A 15,090-nucleotide genomic window follows, 5' to 3' on the forward strand; every position below is an offset into this window, starting at 1 on the left:
GCGTGGGCACTCAGCGAGGGAAAGCAAAGGACGTGCTGCCCTGGGGCTGCCCGGAACCAGCCTCAGGGGCCGCGGGTTCGGCACAGGCCGCGTGTTTGCCCATCGGTGGAGCTCCAGCTGGATGACACTGGAGACCAAACAGAAGGAGACCACGCCAGAGGCTGCCTGGCATGGTGACCGGCTTTCCCATCTGAGAGATGGAGGCCAGAGCTGCTGCTGCCCGCTCCCTGGGCATCCTGGGAAAGTCTCTCCAGCAGGGGTGCCGGTGGTGAGGCAGAAACTCCCCAATCACCACAACTGATGAGTGGGTTCTTACACCCACTTGCTCCCCACCACTGCAGCCCCTCAACCTGGGACCCACCACCTCTCACTTCCTCATGGTCTCCTGGCCTTGGTCCTCAGCTCTCCAGCCCACCCTCTCCAGCTGCCAGGTGATCCTGGTCTCACCTGAGCACACCCAGCCCTCAGAAACCTGTGCTCCCAACAGGGCTCAGCCTGACATCCGAGGTCCCTGCCAGCAGCCCTGCTGCTCTCTCTGGAAGACCCCACAGGCCCTTTGCCTGCTCTCTGCGCTCCCCACCCGCTATCATCCTATAAGGTCTCAGCCTGGGGGAGAGGTGAGAGGGTCGGTCAGGGTCACTGAGGGTTCTGATTTTCCCAAAGGGACACTCTGACACATACTGGGCCCCATATAAACACCCACAGGTTACGGAGGCATCCCTCCCCTCCCACACTCCTCACCCTCCCTTCCTCCACACACACAGGCTGGCACACCTACACAGCCTCTCCTTGGGCAAATGAGCAGGCCTGGGCTTGAGGGGCCAGCTGAGGCCCCGGAGAGCCAGTGAAGGGATCTGCCTTTGGTCTCACCTGCAGGACAGTCCCTGGCTTGCAAGGACTCCCTGCACCGCTCCAGCCTCCTGCTGGCCTGGGCATCCACAGCTTAAATGACCCTTTCCTGCTCCTGGCCCCCTCCCCCATACACATACAGACCTGGGTCTCAGACACTCTGTTTCTCCAGCTAGGATGACTCAGGAAATAAAGTCTGGGTCCAGGCTCGCCCTCCAGGGCAGCTGCCAGTCCCCACGCAGGTTGGACTGACCAATTTGCCATTGGCGCATCTGGCTTTGTAGTCCCTCTGCCTGCCTTCCCTACTGCCTAGGCCCCCACTCTCTCCAAGTCACCTCCTCCAGGTAGCCTTCCCTGGTCCACAGCCCCAGAGGCACCCTGGGCATGTGGTCCGGCGTCTGGTCCACCTCCTACAAGACTGGAATCGGGGCCAGGAATTAGAACTTTCACAGCTTCTATCTGCCCACTCACAGCTCCATCACAATGAAGGCCATCGAAGAGCATCTCTCAGCAAAACCACAAGAAGGGGGCCTTCCCTCTGGGAACCCCATTCTCCCCACCGGATCCCTTGTGAGCTCCTTCTTGGGCCTGCACATCTCTGGCCTTCTCCGGTCCTCTGTTCCTGCTCCTCGGCCTGGCCCAGATTTCCACTGTGAGGCAGCCCTCCTGCCTTCTCTCTCAGATGCTCTCGGCACTGGCTGTGTCCCCTGTTACTGCCCAGCTCACTGTCCCATCTCCAGCAGGACTGGTCACTGTTTGCTCTAGCCGCAGCTCATGCAACTGGCCGATGCTCTCTACATTGCGTGCCCTTTGACCTCAGCAGTCCTTTGGTCTGTGCTGAAGAAACGGAACCAGAACAGTGCGGGACTAGAACACAGGAAGGGGCTGGTTAAACTCCAGTCTTGGCCTCCCAGAGTCCAGGGCACCAGCCTCAAGGTGCCAGAGCTTTCCCGGGAGAGGACCCCTTACCCTCAGGTGCACTCCTCTCCTGCTTTCAGGCAATCTGTGCCAACATCCACCCACCTCCTCGGGGAACCCACCCCAAAGCTGAGAGAGGGCTCCCGCTGTGGTCTGCCCCTCCCAATTCAGCCTAAACAGTAGTTATCGACCTGGCTACCTGCTAGCGTCGCCTAGGCCCTAGGGAGCTTTTAAAAATCCTGATGCTGCCCTGGCCGGTGTGGCTCAGATGGTTGGGCGGCGTCCTGTGCACCGAAAGGTTGCTGGTTTAATTCCCAGTCAGGGCACATGTTTAGGTTGTGGGTTGGGTCCCCAGTCTGGGTGCATAGGGATCAATGTTTCTCTTCCCTTTCCCTTCCTCTCTCTCTCAAATCAGTAAAAGTGTTTTTTTTAAAAATTCCTGATGCCTAGGCCCCACCCTGATTTAGTTGGTCTGAGATGTAGCCTGGGTGTCTGGATTTTTTAAAATTAATAGACTTTATTTTTTGAAACAGCTTTAGGTTTATAGAAAAAATGAATGGAAAGTACAGATGCTTACCATATAATCCCTCCACCAGTTTCCCATTAGTGTGGCACTTTGTTACGACTGATGAACAGACACGGATACATTCTTATTAACTAAAGCCACAGTTTATTTTAGGGTTCACTCTTTGTGTTGTATATTCTAGGTGTGACAAATGTGTAATGCTGTGTACCTACCATTACAGTATCATAAGAATCATTTCACTGCCCTAAGAATCCCCTGTGCTCTACCTGCTCATCCCTCCCTCCCTCCCACCCCTCACTCCCCATCCCACCCCCATCCTCTGGCAATCTCTGATCTTTTTTACCATCTCTGTAGTTTTGCCTCTTCCAGGATGTCATATAGTTAGAATTATACAGCAGGTAATCCCCTCAGCTTCCTAGGTGATTTTTAAAATTTTTACAATTGAGATATATTTCTATATAATAAAAGGGTAATATGCAAAATGACACTAACGGCGGAATAACTGGGAACGACTGGTCACTATGATGTGCACTGACCACCAGGGAGCAGACACTCAATACAGGAGCTGCCACCTTCCACAGGGGGAGTGCTGTTCAGCCATAAGTCTGGCTCCCAGGCTGCCAGAGGGATGTCTGACTGCCAGCTTAGGCCCGATCCCCCGGGGAGCGGGCCTAAGCCAGCAGGTGGACATCCCCCGAGGACTCCCAGACTGGAAGAGGGCGCAGGCTGGGCTGAGGGACCCCCCTGACCCCTGAGTGCATGAATTTTTGTGCACTGGGCCTCTAGTTAACATATAACATTGTATAAATTTAAGGTGTATGACTTGATACATTTATATATTGCAATATGATTGCCACTGTCACATTAGCTAACACCCAACACCTCTGTCTTGTTACATAATGAAAATTTTTAGTGATACAAACAATTAATATCTAGTCTCATGCCCTAGCAGGTTTGACTCAGTGGATAGAGCATCAGCCTGCAGAATGAAGGGTCCCAGGTTCTATTCCAGTCAAGGGCACATCCTCAGAAAGGGGTGTGCAGGAGGCAGCTAACCAATGATTTTCTCTCATCATTAATGTTTCTATCTCTCTCTCCCTCTCCCTTTCTCTCTGAAATCAATAAAAAGATATTTTAAAAAAATATCTAGTCTCTAAGCCAGTTCAATGTTTATAATAGTTTTGTTGTTTATAACCACTGTACTGTGTATTAGATCTCCAGGACTTATGTATCTTCCCACTGCGAGTATGTGCGCTAGGTTGGTGATTTTTTTTTTTTTTTACTATGTTTCTTCCAATTGAATTGGCCATTCCCACTGGGTCCTGAATGGCCAGCAAACCACAGGAAGACATTGCTCTTGGCTCCTGTTTGAAACCAACAGCTACAAAAAAACCACTGGTCTTGATTCAGGGCCTATAGGTTGATGATTTTAATGAGCAGTGATAGTTGACATGATTAGCTCTGGTCTAGAATTTGGTAAGGGTGGTGATGGTGGTGAGGAGAAATCTGGTGCCTGTTTCTAAATTGAATGTGGGAAAAGGTCTCATTTCCTTTTGATATGTACTCCATCCACCCATCTATCCATCTATCCTCCATCCATCCTTTTAATATTTGCCCAGGGCCTTCTATAACCAGGCACTGAGACACTAAACCAGCGGTTCTCAACCTGTGGGTCGCAACCCCTTTAAATACATTCTGCATATCAGATATTTACATTACGATTCATAACAGTAGCAACATTACAGTTATGAAGTAGCAACGAAAATAATTTTATGGTTGGGGGTCACCACAACATGAGGAACTGTATTAAAGGGTCGTGGCATTAGGAAGGTTGAGAACCACTGCAACACTGTTCCTGCTCTCATGGCGCTCACAGTCCATCACAGGAGTCAGACATTAACCAAATCGCCATGCACATGTATGGATGATCTGGAACTGATATGAGCAACTCTATAGGAAAGGCCTGTGGTGGTGGCTCTCTGAGAATAGTTAGGGGGCTTTCCAGAGAAAGGGAAGCTCCAGCTGAGATCTGAGGCTGAGGAAGAACTAGCTAGGCCAAGGGGGAGGAAAGAAAAATCCAAGTAGAGAGACCAGCTTGTGCAAGGGCCCTGTGGTTAGCAGGGACATAGTGCTTCCCAAGAACTGAAGTGGTGATGCTGGGAGTGAGGAGGAGAGTAGGGCAAAATGAAGCTGGAGAGGAGGGCAGGGCTGGATAATGTGCTGAAGAGACCCCTCTGGCTACAGTGTGTAGGGGAGGGATGGGGCTGGAGGAACGAGAGAAACAGAGAAACCAGTGAGGAGGCCACTGCAGTGTCCAGACAAGAGGGGACATGATGGTGGCTGGGATGGAAAGAAGCTGAGGGGTGGCAGCTGAGAGGATGGAGAGGAGCAGGTGGACATGAGAGAGATGTGGGAGGCCAGACAAGAATTATGAGTGGCCTGGCTGTGGGGGTGGGAGAAGAAGGGGTCCAGGGTGGCTCCTCGCTTTCCAGGCTTGCACACCTGGGTTGCCTATGATGCTGATCAGGGAAGTCGGGAACATAGGAAAGGATGTGGCTTGAAAAGGGGATTCTGAGTCTCAGGTAGGTTGTCTGAGGTGCCTTGAGACATTCCAGGGAAGATGTCCAGGAAGCATTTAGACCAGTGGTTCTCAACCTTCTGGCCCTTTATTTATTTATTTAAAAAATATATATTTTATTGATTTTTTACAGAGTGGAAGGGAGAGAGACAGAGAGTTAGAAATATCGATGAGAGAGAAACATCGATCACCTGCCTCCTGCACACTCCCCACTGGGGATGTGCCCACAATCAAGGTACATGCCCTTGACCGGAATTGAACCCGGGACCCTTGAGCCCGCAGGCTGACGCTCTATCCACTGAGCCAAACCAGACCCTTTAAATATAGTTCCTCATGTTGTGACCCAACCATAAAATTATTTTCGTTGCTACTTCATAACTGTAATGTTGCCACTGTTTTGAATCGTAATGTAAATATCTGATATGCAGGATGGTCTTAGGCGATCCCTGTGAAAGGGTCGGTCGACCGCCAAAGGGGTCGCGACCCACAGGTTGAGAACCGCTGATTTATACAGATGGACTGGAGCTCAGAGGAGAGGGGAGAACTGGCGATGGAGACCTGGAGGTCTTCAGGGTAGGGATGGCAGTGGAGCTGGAAGCCATGGGTGTGATGAGATGGCCTAGGCCCTAGGGAGTGTGCCTGGGGTGAGAAGAAAGAGGACCCAGGATGGAGCCCTGCGGGACTGTTCATGTAGGGGGAAGAGGAAGAACCTGAAAACGCACTGGAGCAGGGGCCACCTGGGAGGTGAAAGGGAAACCCCGTGTGACCACATCAGGAGTGTGTGTGGTTTCAAGAACCCGGGAGTGACCATCAGTGTCAATGCTGCTGAGTGGGCAGGTCACGCGGAGGAAGTGAGGGAAGGCAGTCCTTTCAATCATTCACTGTGTAGGGTTGGGCAGAGCACAGGTGCTCCTCCTGCATCAGGGTCAGCTGCCTTTTCTATAACTGTAGAAACGTTTCCTTAACTACCGACCTGCAAGTAGTCCAAGGACATGAACTGGGGGTGTGGGTTTGTGGGTGTCCAATTTAAAATCGCATCAAAGTGTCCTTCTGCTTGAGTCAGCAGGACACTCCCTCAGGCCAATGGACCGTGTTACCAGTCCGCCGGTAGCATTTGATTTCACCATAGGAGCTCATGTTACCTTTCAATGATTTTCCCCTGTGTTATCCCAGGAGAGGTAGGTTCCATTATGTATTCTCCTCCTCCCTGGAAGGGAGAGGGTGAGAGAAAGGAGAGGGAGTGGCCAATTTCAGCCAATCTTTTAGAAGACCCTCAATACCCTCTTTGTCCCCTAACCTCCATCGTCACAAATTTCTAAGAGAGTTGTCCACACTTCCTCAAATTCCATCTCTAAGCTACCTTCTCCTTCATGCACCTTGGTTTCATCAAAGTCACCGATGGCCAACCAACTTAGAGACCTAAGTCAAGTTCCACTGTGAACTGGTGGCTACACTTATTTAACCTCCACAACCTCCTTTGGGGGGTGGGTAACATTGTCCCATACGACTGCTGAGGGCAATGAGGTTCTGATGGTTAAGCGGCTTGCCCAAGATCACACGTGGTAAAAGGGGCAGACTCTGCCCCCTTGAAACGCAGGTGTGTCTGATGCTGGTCATGTTCTCCCTTGGTTTATAGCTGACTGTTCCTCCATGGTCAGAGCTGGTAGGGCCTCTGAGACCCTAGGGCCCCATCTACACCCTCCTGAGATGGGAAGACAGGCCCAGAAAGGGGCCAGACTAGCCCAAGGTAACATAGGGTGTAAGGTGCAAAGTCAGGACTCAAAGCGAAAACTGACCAGTGGAGCCCTCTGGGAGCCTAAAGACACCGCCTCCCCGCCGCGCCCCCCCCCAGGCTCTTGTTAGAACATGCCAGAAACCATGGTTTTTGGCCCTCGGGAGTCAGGAAAGCTCTGGCCTTTGGGCAGCTCCATTTTTGTGTATGTAAAATGGGTCAATTATTGGGAGACTTGAAAGAGACATAGGTTGGTAAAGCAAGTCCACTGTAAACCTACAGATTGCTCAGAGGTCATAGACCAAAGCTCATTCTGGGCTCTGGAGCCTGATTGCCTAGGCTCAGATTCAGGTTTTTATCCCTTATACTAGAGACCTGGTGCACAAATTTGTGCACGGGTAGGGTACGGCTGGCTGGCCCTGATCGGGGTGTGGAGGGCCGATGGGGGTAGGGCTGGCCAGAGGGAGGGACCCCGGGCGGTTGGCAGGCTGTCCCCACCCCCTGGTTGAATTCCCGGCCAAGGGGACAATTTGCATATTACCCTTTTATTATATATACTAGAGGCCCGGTACACAAAAATTTGTGCACTGGGGGTGGGGGTGAGAGGGGGTCCCTCAGCCCGGCCTGTGCCCTCTCGCAGTCTGGGACTGCTCAAGAGATAACGACCTGCTGGCTTAGGCCTGCTCCCGGGTGGCAGAGAGCAGGCCAAATCCCTAGGTGCAGCCCCTGGTCGGGCTCAGAGCAGGGCTGATTGGGGAGTTGGGGTGCCGCCCCCTGTCATGCACAGAGCAGGGCGGATCGGGAGGTTGTGATGCCACCCCTAGTCACGCTCAGGGTACGGCCGATTGGGGGGTTGGGGCACCACCCCCTGTCACACTCAAGGCAGGGTCGATGGGGAGGTTACGGCGCCACCCCTGTCACACACAGAGCAGGGCCAATCAGGGGTTTGAGGAGCTCCCCCCTGTCACTCATAGAGTAGGGCCAATAGGGGAGTTGGGGCACTGCCCCCTGTCACACACAGAGCAGGGCGGATCAGGGGGTTGGGGCGCTGCCACCTGTCACACTGATCCCGGTGCCGGGTGGCATATTACCCTTTTACTATGTAGAATAGAGGCCTGGTGCACGGGTGGGGGCTGGCTGGTTTGCCCTGAAGGGTGTCCTGGATCAGGGTGGGGGTCCCCACTGGGGTGCCTGGCCAGTCTGGCTGAGGGGCTGAGGGCCGTTTTCAGGCTGGCGGGTGACTGAAGCTCCCAACCACTCCTTTTTTTCTTTTCTTTTTTTTTATTCTGGACCAGCTTTAGCTCTGAGGCCTTGGCTGCTGGCTGCTGAAAGCAGGTTTCTGGCCTTTGTTTACCTTCTGTATTTGATACAATGTTGCAGTCCGGCTGGCTGAAGCCCGGGCTGACTAAAGCAGGTTTCTGGGGTTTGGTTTAGCTTCTATATTTGCAACATAGTTGCTTAGAGTTGCAGCTGAGAGGCCGGCAAGTCAGGCGGGGAACGTTGGAGTCCTCCATCACTGGAGCAAGCAAGCCTCCCTGTTTGCTTCAGTGCATGGCTGCCGGCCGCCATCTTGGCTGGAATTAATTTGCATATCGCCCTGATTAGCCAATGGGAAGGGTAGCGGAGGTACGGCTAATTACCATGTTTCTCTTTTATTAGATAGGACTAGAGGCCTGGTGCATGACATTCATGCACTCAGGGGGTTCCCTCAGCCTGGCCTGCACCCTCTCACAGTCCGGGAGCCCTCGGGGGATGTCCGACTGCGGGGAGTGGGCCTAAGCCAACAGTCAGACATCCTTAGCGCTGCCACAGAGGCAGGAAAGGCTCCCACCACTGTTGCTGCACTCACCAGCCGTGAGCCCGGCTTCTGGCTGAGCAGGGCTCCCCCTGTGGGAGTGCACTGACCACCAGAGGGCAGCTCCTGCATTGAGCATCTGCCCCCTGGTGGTCAGTGCATGCCATAGCGACCAGTCTTCAGTCAATTTGCATATTAGCTTTTTATTACATAGGATAGGATAGCCTGTCACCTTGGGTAAATTTGTGTGCCTTAGTTTTTCCCATGTGAAATGGGAATAACAGTACCTACTTAACAGGGCTGTTGTAGGAGTGAAGCACTTGAAATAGTCACTGGCACATAATGACCACAGTAAAGCTAGCTTTTATTACAGGTTTAAAGCATTTTCTAAATCCAGACCACACCTATTTTTTCCATGCCCCGCCCCCTCCAACAGGCCCCACCCTCGTCCCCATTGGTCCCGCCTCCTCCTTCCCAGGTCCTGCTGCAGCCCGCCGGGTTCCTCCCGACACCAGGGGGCGCGGCGCTGCAGGGGGCCTTCTAGCGAAGCGGGTGACGCTCTAGGCAGCGGAGGCGGCTGCTCGGAGGCAGTGGCGGCGGCGCTCTAGCCGTCGGGTGTGCGGGGCGGGCTCTCAGTGGTGCGGCCGGCGGGCGGCGATGGCGGCCGTACGGGGCCTGCGAGTGTCGGTGAAGGCGGAGGCCTCGGCGGGGCCGGCCCTGGGGCTCCCGTCGCCTGAGGCGGAGTCCGGTATGGAGCGTGGAGAGCCGGAGCCCATGGAGGTGGAGGAGGGCGAGCTGGAGATGGTGCCGGTGCGGCGCTCGCTGAAAGAACTGATCCCGGTACGGGGGGGCCAGGGGGAGGTCGCCGGGCGAGCGAGTGCCCCGCGCCTGGACGGGCCGGAAGGGGAGGCGGCTGGCTGCCCGGCCCTGGGAGAGTCGGGGGAAGGAGAGAGGGGAGCGAGCGCCCGGGGGGCGGGGGCGGGGGCGCCTGGCTGGAGAGACCCGGAGCGAGAGAAAGGACGCCGGGCGCCCGGAAATGGGTGCTGAGGGGCTGCAGGAGGCGGGGGAGCTGCAGGGGCTTGAGGGCGTCCCCTTCCCGCCCCTCCGAGCCCGTCTGTGCCCGGGGTGAGTGAGGAGGGGCTGGGTTGTCTGGGCGGGAACCGAACCGCGAGCGGCCCGGATGGCACGGCCGGCGGCGCGGCACCCGGGGCTCCGGGCGCGTCCTGCAGCGGGTGGCGGGGGGCCGGTGCCGGTCAGCGGGGCTCGGGGTGTCTTCCGGGCGGGCTGCGCCTGACAGCAGCGGGAGCTCATGTGTGTGTGTGTGTATGTGTGGTGGGGAGGGGGTGACTGAGGGTCATCTGGCAGCCCCACTGCTCTGGGGCCCCCGCACCGCGGCCCCGACACCTGACCTTTCATGAAACCAAAACATCCCCGAATGCGCAGAGGCTCTGGCCCGCCTTTCAGCACCCGGCGAGCGGCGTTTTGCTTGTGTTTCGTGGCCCGTTGCCCTCTCCTGGGGGCCGGTCTCAGGCCTGCCTGGCCCTTCTCCGGCCCCTCCTTGCTCACCCAGGACGAAGGAAGGACTTGTTACCACGTCAGCAAGCCTTGCTTCTAAACTGAAATGATGGGGAAAGGTGAAAGTGGATCCCTCTAGACAGCACAGGATAGTGACTCCGGTAATAATAATGAACAGTGTCCCTGCACCGTTGACCACATTATATCGTTTCACTGTCACCGCGGTTGTGAAGTCTGTGCCATCCCTGAACTCATTCGGTGTCACACCTCTGGCAGCCCCCACCAGGTGCCAGGCACGGTCCTGGGCACTTGCTCACGATGAAACGCCCTCCCGAAGTTTATGTTCAGTTGGGGGACAGCGTAAGCACGTGATTTCTGGTCGTGGTCAGTGCCGTGACCAGAATAAAGCATGTTAATGGCATCGCGAGTGCAGAGGGCAGGGAGGGTGTGCGGAGCGGGAAGCTGCGTGGGGTGGGATGGTCCGGGAAGTCCTCTGAGAGAGGGACGTTTAAGCCAAACGCTGAGTGACACAAGGGAGCCAGCCGTGTGCAGACCTGGAAGGAAGTGTCCCCAGTAGGGGCAACAGTCAGCAGAAGGCTCTGAGATGGGCACAAGTATGAGAGCAGTAAGCGGGCAGGAAGGTGGGCAGATGCCATGGAGGACACGTAGGCCCAGAGAGGCCAACGGAACCGGAACCATAAAGTGTCACGTAGCCCGAGAACGTCAGAGCTGCCTTTTCAGGCCTGGGTTTCCCAATCCCACTCTCCTTTCGTTGCCCTGTGCTGTGTTTTCCGTAGGTCTGGGCGAGTCTGGATTTTCTGCATTTTGATGAAGACGTGTGCTCTGTTTACCTCGTGGCCGGGCCTGATGGATCGGGCCGGGCTGGGTCGGGGAGATGAGTGACGGTGCCCCATCTTGGATGCTTTTCACAAAAGCTTGTAGAGTTCCATTGACGTGATAACTTCCGTAGATGGGATTGTTTGAGGTTTGGACAGGCCCTCATCTGGAAGTGACTTCTCCTTAGAGTAGTGATTGCTACTGCAGGCACGGCGATGGGCTTCCTCGGGGTAAGGGGTTGTCAGCGTGGGGGAAGGATTGCTCAGGAGCGTGACTATCCAAAAAGCATCAGCTGTTTTTATCATGAATTTTACGTCAGTTGCTGCCAGCATTTCTTACTCTTCCCCTCCTGTTAGGACACAAGCAGAAGATATGAAAACAAGGCTGGCAGTTTCATCACTGGAATTGATGTCACCTCCAAGGTAAGACAGACCATGATTTATTTATTCATTTTGATACGCGGGTGAACTTGGTTTCTAGGATTAGTGGAACTGCAGTTATTCTTTACCACCTGTTTTCTTAGTTGCTGGATTAAAATTTATTTAGCTTTAATTTTATATTACACAATGATGCCGTTGTGCATTCTGGAAACATCCAGGCAGTATTTGTGTATTCTCATGTTCATGCTAAGATAAAATCACTATACCTGTGCTCAATCATATCCAAGAGAAAGTTCTGCACTGCAAATGCTTTTTTATGCTGTATACATTCTTTAAAAGTGATATACTATTTTTACTTTAAATGAAACAAAACATGAAAAGTTCCTGGCACATAGTAGGCTCTTAGTAAATGTCTTTTATTCCTCACTGGCTGCAGGCTTAGAAAAATAGGATTTCCTGCCCTGGCTGGTGTGGCTCAGTTGGTGGAGCATCATCCTGTGCAACAAGGTCGCAGCTTCAGTTCCTGGTCAGGGCACATACTTAGATTGTGAGGTTTGATCCCTGATTGGGGTGCGCGCGGGAGGCAACCAATTGATGTATCTCTCTCACATCGATGTTATTTTTTTCTCTCTCTCTTCCTTCCTCCCTCTCTAAAAACAAAAACAAAAACAAACAAAAAAACCCAGAAAAATAGGATTTCCTTACTGTGTGGCTATCTAAACTTTGAAGACCAAGTCAGCTGAATTATTCTCAGTACCTGGGAATACTGTCTTATCTAGTGATTGATTACTAGATTACCAACTTCACTGTAATTCCTCACAGAGCCAAACCTATTATTTTCCTTATTATAAATAGTGCATATTTGTTGCTTTAATTGGTGACATCCAGTTTAGGCATTCTTTCCACGTTAATGTGTGCAATTGAGTGGAATAGAATCTTGAATTCTGAATAATAGTACTGTGTTGCTATATTGGATGTATAAAATAAAAAATAAAAATGTCATACTTAACATTTTTATATTTTATTTGGAACTCAATCTGTCTTAGATGGCTTAAAGGCCAAAAGAAAGAAGTGATCTTTTAGACAAACAAGAAAATAAAGTCAAGATGTTTTCTTATTGTAATTGAACCAGAAGTAGACTGTACTGTTCTTGATCCTACACAGTTTGCCATTATATTAAACAAATATAATGGGGGAAAGGGTGGTAGTCCCAGAATTTGTACTTAAATTGTTACTAAAGAAAGGTAGATTAGCTGTTTGCACTGTGAAGATTTCAGGGAAGAAAATTAGCATAACTGTTGGGAAATAACAGAAGTGTTGTTGCTTTACCAATCCCCACAAGCTTTCTATACAGTCAGACCTTCAATTAGTGTGGCAAAGTCAGTATGTAATTAGCGAAGGGTTCCCAGGAGCTATCAGAAACTCACAGTTGGATCTGGATTTATTTTAGCTCTTGGAAAAAAAAACTTACGAAGCTGCTTATTTTGTTTTTCAGTGAAGCGTCAATGCTTTTTGTCACTTAAAAATGAAAACTGGCAAGTCCATGGACACAAGCCTACAAGAGAGAGAGTTTCTTTGCCTCAAAGCTATTTTTAAACCAGGAAAAAGCCTTAGGGAGTGGACTGCTCATGCAGACATAATGTGGACGAGCGTGATAGGTGTGATTACCATGCACATAGACAGTGAAATGGGGATGGGGGCGGGCTCCTAGAAATAGCACTGAGATCAGAAGTTCTGCCCCACTTACTGCTGAAGTTCCTCCAGCAAACCTTTTAACTTTTTTGTGCTTCAGTTTCTGCACCTGGAAAATTGAGATTTGAGATTGTTTAGTTGTAATTTGTTTGAATCATGACTGCTAATAAATGAAATGTCAGAGAATTAAGCATTCCTTATTACTCATTGGATCAACTAATATTGATTGAATTCCTACTCTGCCTCAGACACAGTGATAGGCATTGAATCATCATGGAGATTATTACAAATTATAGCAGCATTAATGTACACCCTCCCAGTCTTTGACTTTGAATATCCAGTTCTCTGCAAAAATTATTAAAGGTACATTGTTGCTTATTTCTTCTGATTTATTTTAGGGTTGTCACTGATGCATTATGTTGTATTTGTGATTGTGTGTGCGATCGAACTTTTCTCGTTCATTGAAACATGGCTTTTTCTGTACCTTCTAGGAAGCAATTGAAAAGAAAGAACAACGAGCCAAGCGCTTCCATTTACGATCAGAAGTAGATCTTGCCCAAAGAAATATAGCCTTGGACCGAGACATGATGAAGAAAGGTACTGGGTGTTTGGGGGGAATTTTTCCACATTTCCCAGACAGTAACTTTTTCCTACCATGGCTGGTGCTTCTGGCCTCGCCTTGTATGTCCAGTCCTCATTCAAATACTCCCAAAGGAAAGGAAGTCTCTATTTTTGAGGTGGTCTGTTTAAAGTTGCGTTAGCTGTGTCTCAGATGTTAGAGCTGAAAAAAAAAGATTGTCTTGTCAGAGGAGGCTCAAAGAACGTCACCCAGTTAGTGGCAGAGCTGAGATTAGAACCTATGCTTCTATGGACTCACCCATTCCTGCTCTTATCATAGAAAGCTTAACTTTTCTGTGTTTTTAAATGTATTGGAAGTAGCCCTAGCCAGTTTGGCTCAGTGGCTAGAGAGTTGGCCTGCAGACAGAAGGGTCCCGGGTTCCATTCTGGTCAAGGGCACATACCTCGGTTGCAGGCTCCCGGCCCTGGTCTCGGGCATGCAGGCAGCAACCAGTCGACGTGTCTCTCTCACATTGGTGTTTTTCTCTCTCTCTCCCTCTCCCTTCTACTCTCTCTAAAAATTAATGGAAAAAATACCCTTGGATGAGGATAAAAAAATAAAATAAATGTATTAGAAGTATATCACAGTGAGACCTCTTTCAGGGGAGTCAGAGCAATATTGGAATTGGGGGGAAAGCTGTCAGTGCTTCTAAAGCTGTCAGCTTTAGATGCAGGCTTGTGATTTTATCTTACTTTTCTGTTTTATTAGGGTAAGTGTTTTGCTTCCTGGAACTCACCCTGAATTATAAAGAGTAATCTGCCCCAGTCTTCTGAAGCAATTTATAAAATAAAGGGAAAATGTTTAGTGCGTTCATAGCCATATTTATTATTCCACGCTAATATCAATCCATGAGTACAAAAGGTCTCCCTCTGTTGTATTTGCAAATTTGGGTATTTCTGAAGGACTTAATAGGCAGACCTCTGCATGTTAAAAGTCTGTGCTCTGCTGTACGAGTTTCTCTAGGCTTGCTTGGTTGATAAAAGCATGTTGAATGAACGAAAGAGTAACTATTTTGGGGGAACTTGCTGTCTTACCCGGCACTGTGTTAGTTGGCATATTGCATATTTGTTTCTTATTCATTTCTCACAACAACCCTATGAGGAATATATGTTTTATTCCTGTTTTACAAAGAAGTAGAAATAGGCTCAAAGAAGTTTAGTAAATGCCTGAGGTTATGCAGCTCGTAAAAGTGGAGTCAGGATTTCGACCTAGGTTTATCTGACTCTAAAGCCTTGCTCTTAACTGCTTTGCTCTATCGCCTCATGTATGCGATATGACAGCACAGACCCAAATCTCCTCAGTCTGTCCCAGTGGGTAGAGTAGCTTGGATGCAGAGCTCAACTCTGAATCCTGCTTTACACTTTTTTCTGCCTCATGAGTTCAAGTTGGAAATATGGCCTTGCTTCCCTTGCAGGCTGGGTTTCCAGGCATCTACCTGAGTGGACTTCTGTTTCAGGAAAAGTCCTTTGAAGGCTAAGGATAGCTGTGCAGCTTGGCATTCATGTGCCTGCTCAGTCTGGGCCCAAGCAGAGCTCTGACGCCTCTCATAACTGCAGTTTGCTTACCTCTAGCAGGTGAGCGTCCATTGTGGCAGTTCATGCCTTTTCGTTCTGCTGATTTTGCCCTTCCTTGTCCCATGCTTTTTCTTG

General features: G+C 50.9%; 1 protein-coding gene and 1 non-coding gene across 5 annotated transcripts in view; one reads left to right on the top strand and one right to left on the bottom strand.

Annotated features, from left to right (window-relative positions):
* Nucleotides 1–3,575: 3,575 nt before the first annotated feature.
* Nucleotides 3,576–3,709, bottom strand: LOC138995239 (small nucleolar RNA SNORA2/SNORA34 family). The gene has a single exon (XR_011468566.1). It is a non-coding gene; the product is annotated as a small nucleolar RNA SNORA2/SNORA34 family (small nucleolar RNA).
* Nucleotides 3,710–9,047: 5,338 nt separating this feature from the next.
* The window catches only part of NCBP3 (nuclear cap binding subunit 3), a 29,779-nt gene continuing 23,736 nt past the window's right edge, over nucleotides 9,048–15,090 (top strand). For 2 of the 4 annotated variants that reach the window (XR_011468477.1, XM_070394999.1), the window contains exons 1-3: nucleotides 9,048–9,238; nucleotides 11,107–11,172; nucleotides 13,314–13,419. Coding sequence is in view for 3 of the 4 variants with exons in the window: in XM_070394999.1 (XP_070251100.1) it covers nucleotides 9,056–9,238; nucleotides 11,107–11,172; nucleotides 13,314–13,419 (355 nt within the window). In the remaining variant the exon portion in view is untranslated. Of the gene's footprint in view, nucleotides 9,239–11,106; nucleotides 11,173–11,566; nucleotides 11,657–13,070; nucleotides 13,186–13,313; nucleotides 13,420–15,090 lie in introns of those variants that run through there. The other 2 variants (XM_070395001.1, XM_070395000.1) reach the window with 2 other exon arrangements.

Source organism: Myotis yumanensis, unplaced genomic scaffold (genome assembly GCF_028538775.1).
Source record: "Myotis yumanensis isolate MYYU_CA2020_CCGP unplaced genomic scaffold, mMyoYum1.0.hap1 SCAF_16, whole genome shotgun sequence".
Lineage (NCBI taxonomy): Eukaryota > Metazoa > Chordata > Mammalia > Chiroptera > Vespertilionidae > Myotis > Myotis yumanensis.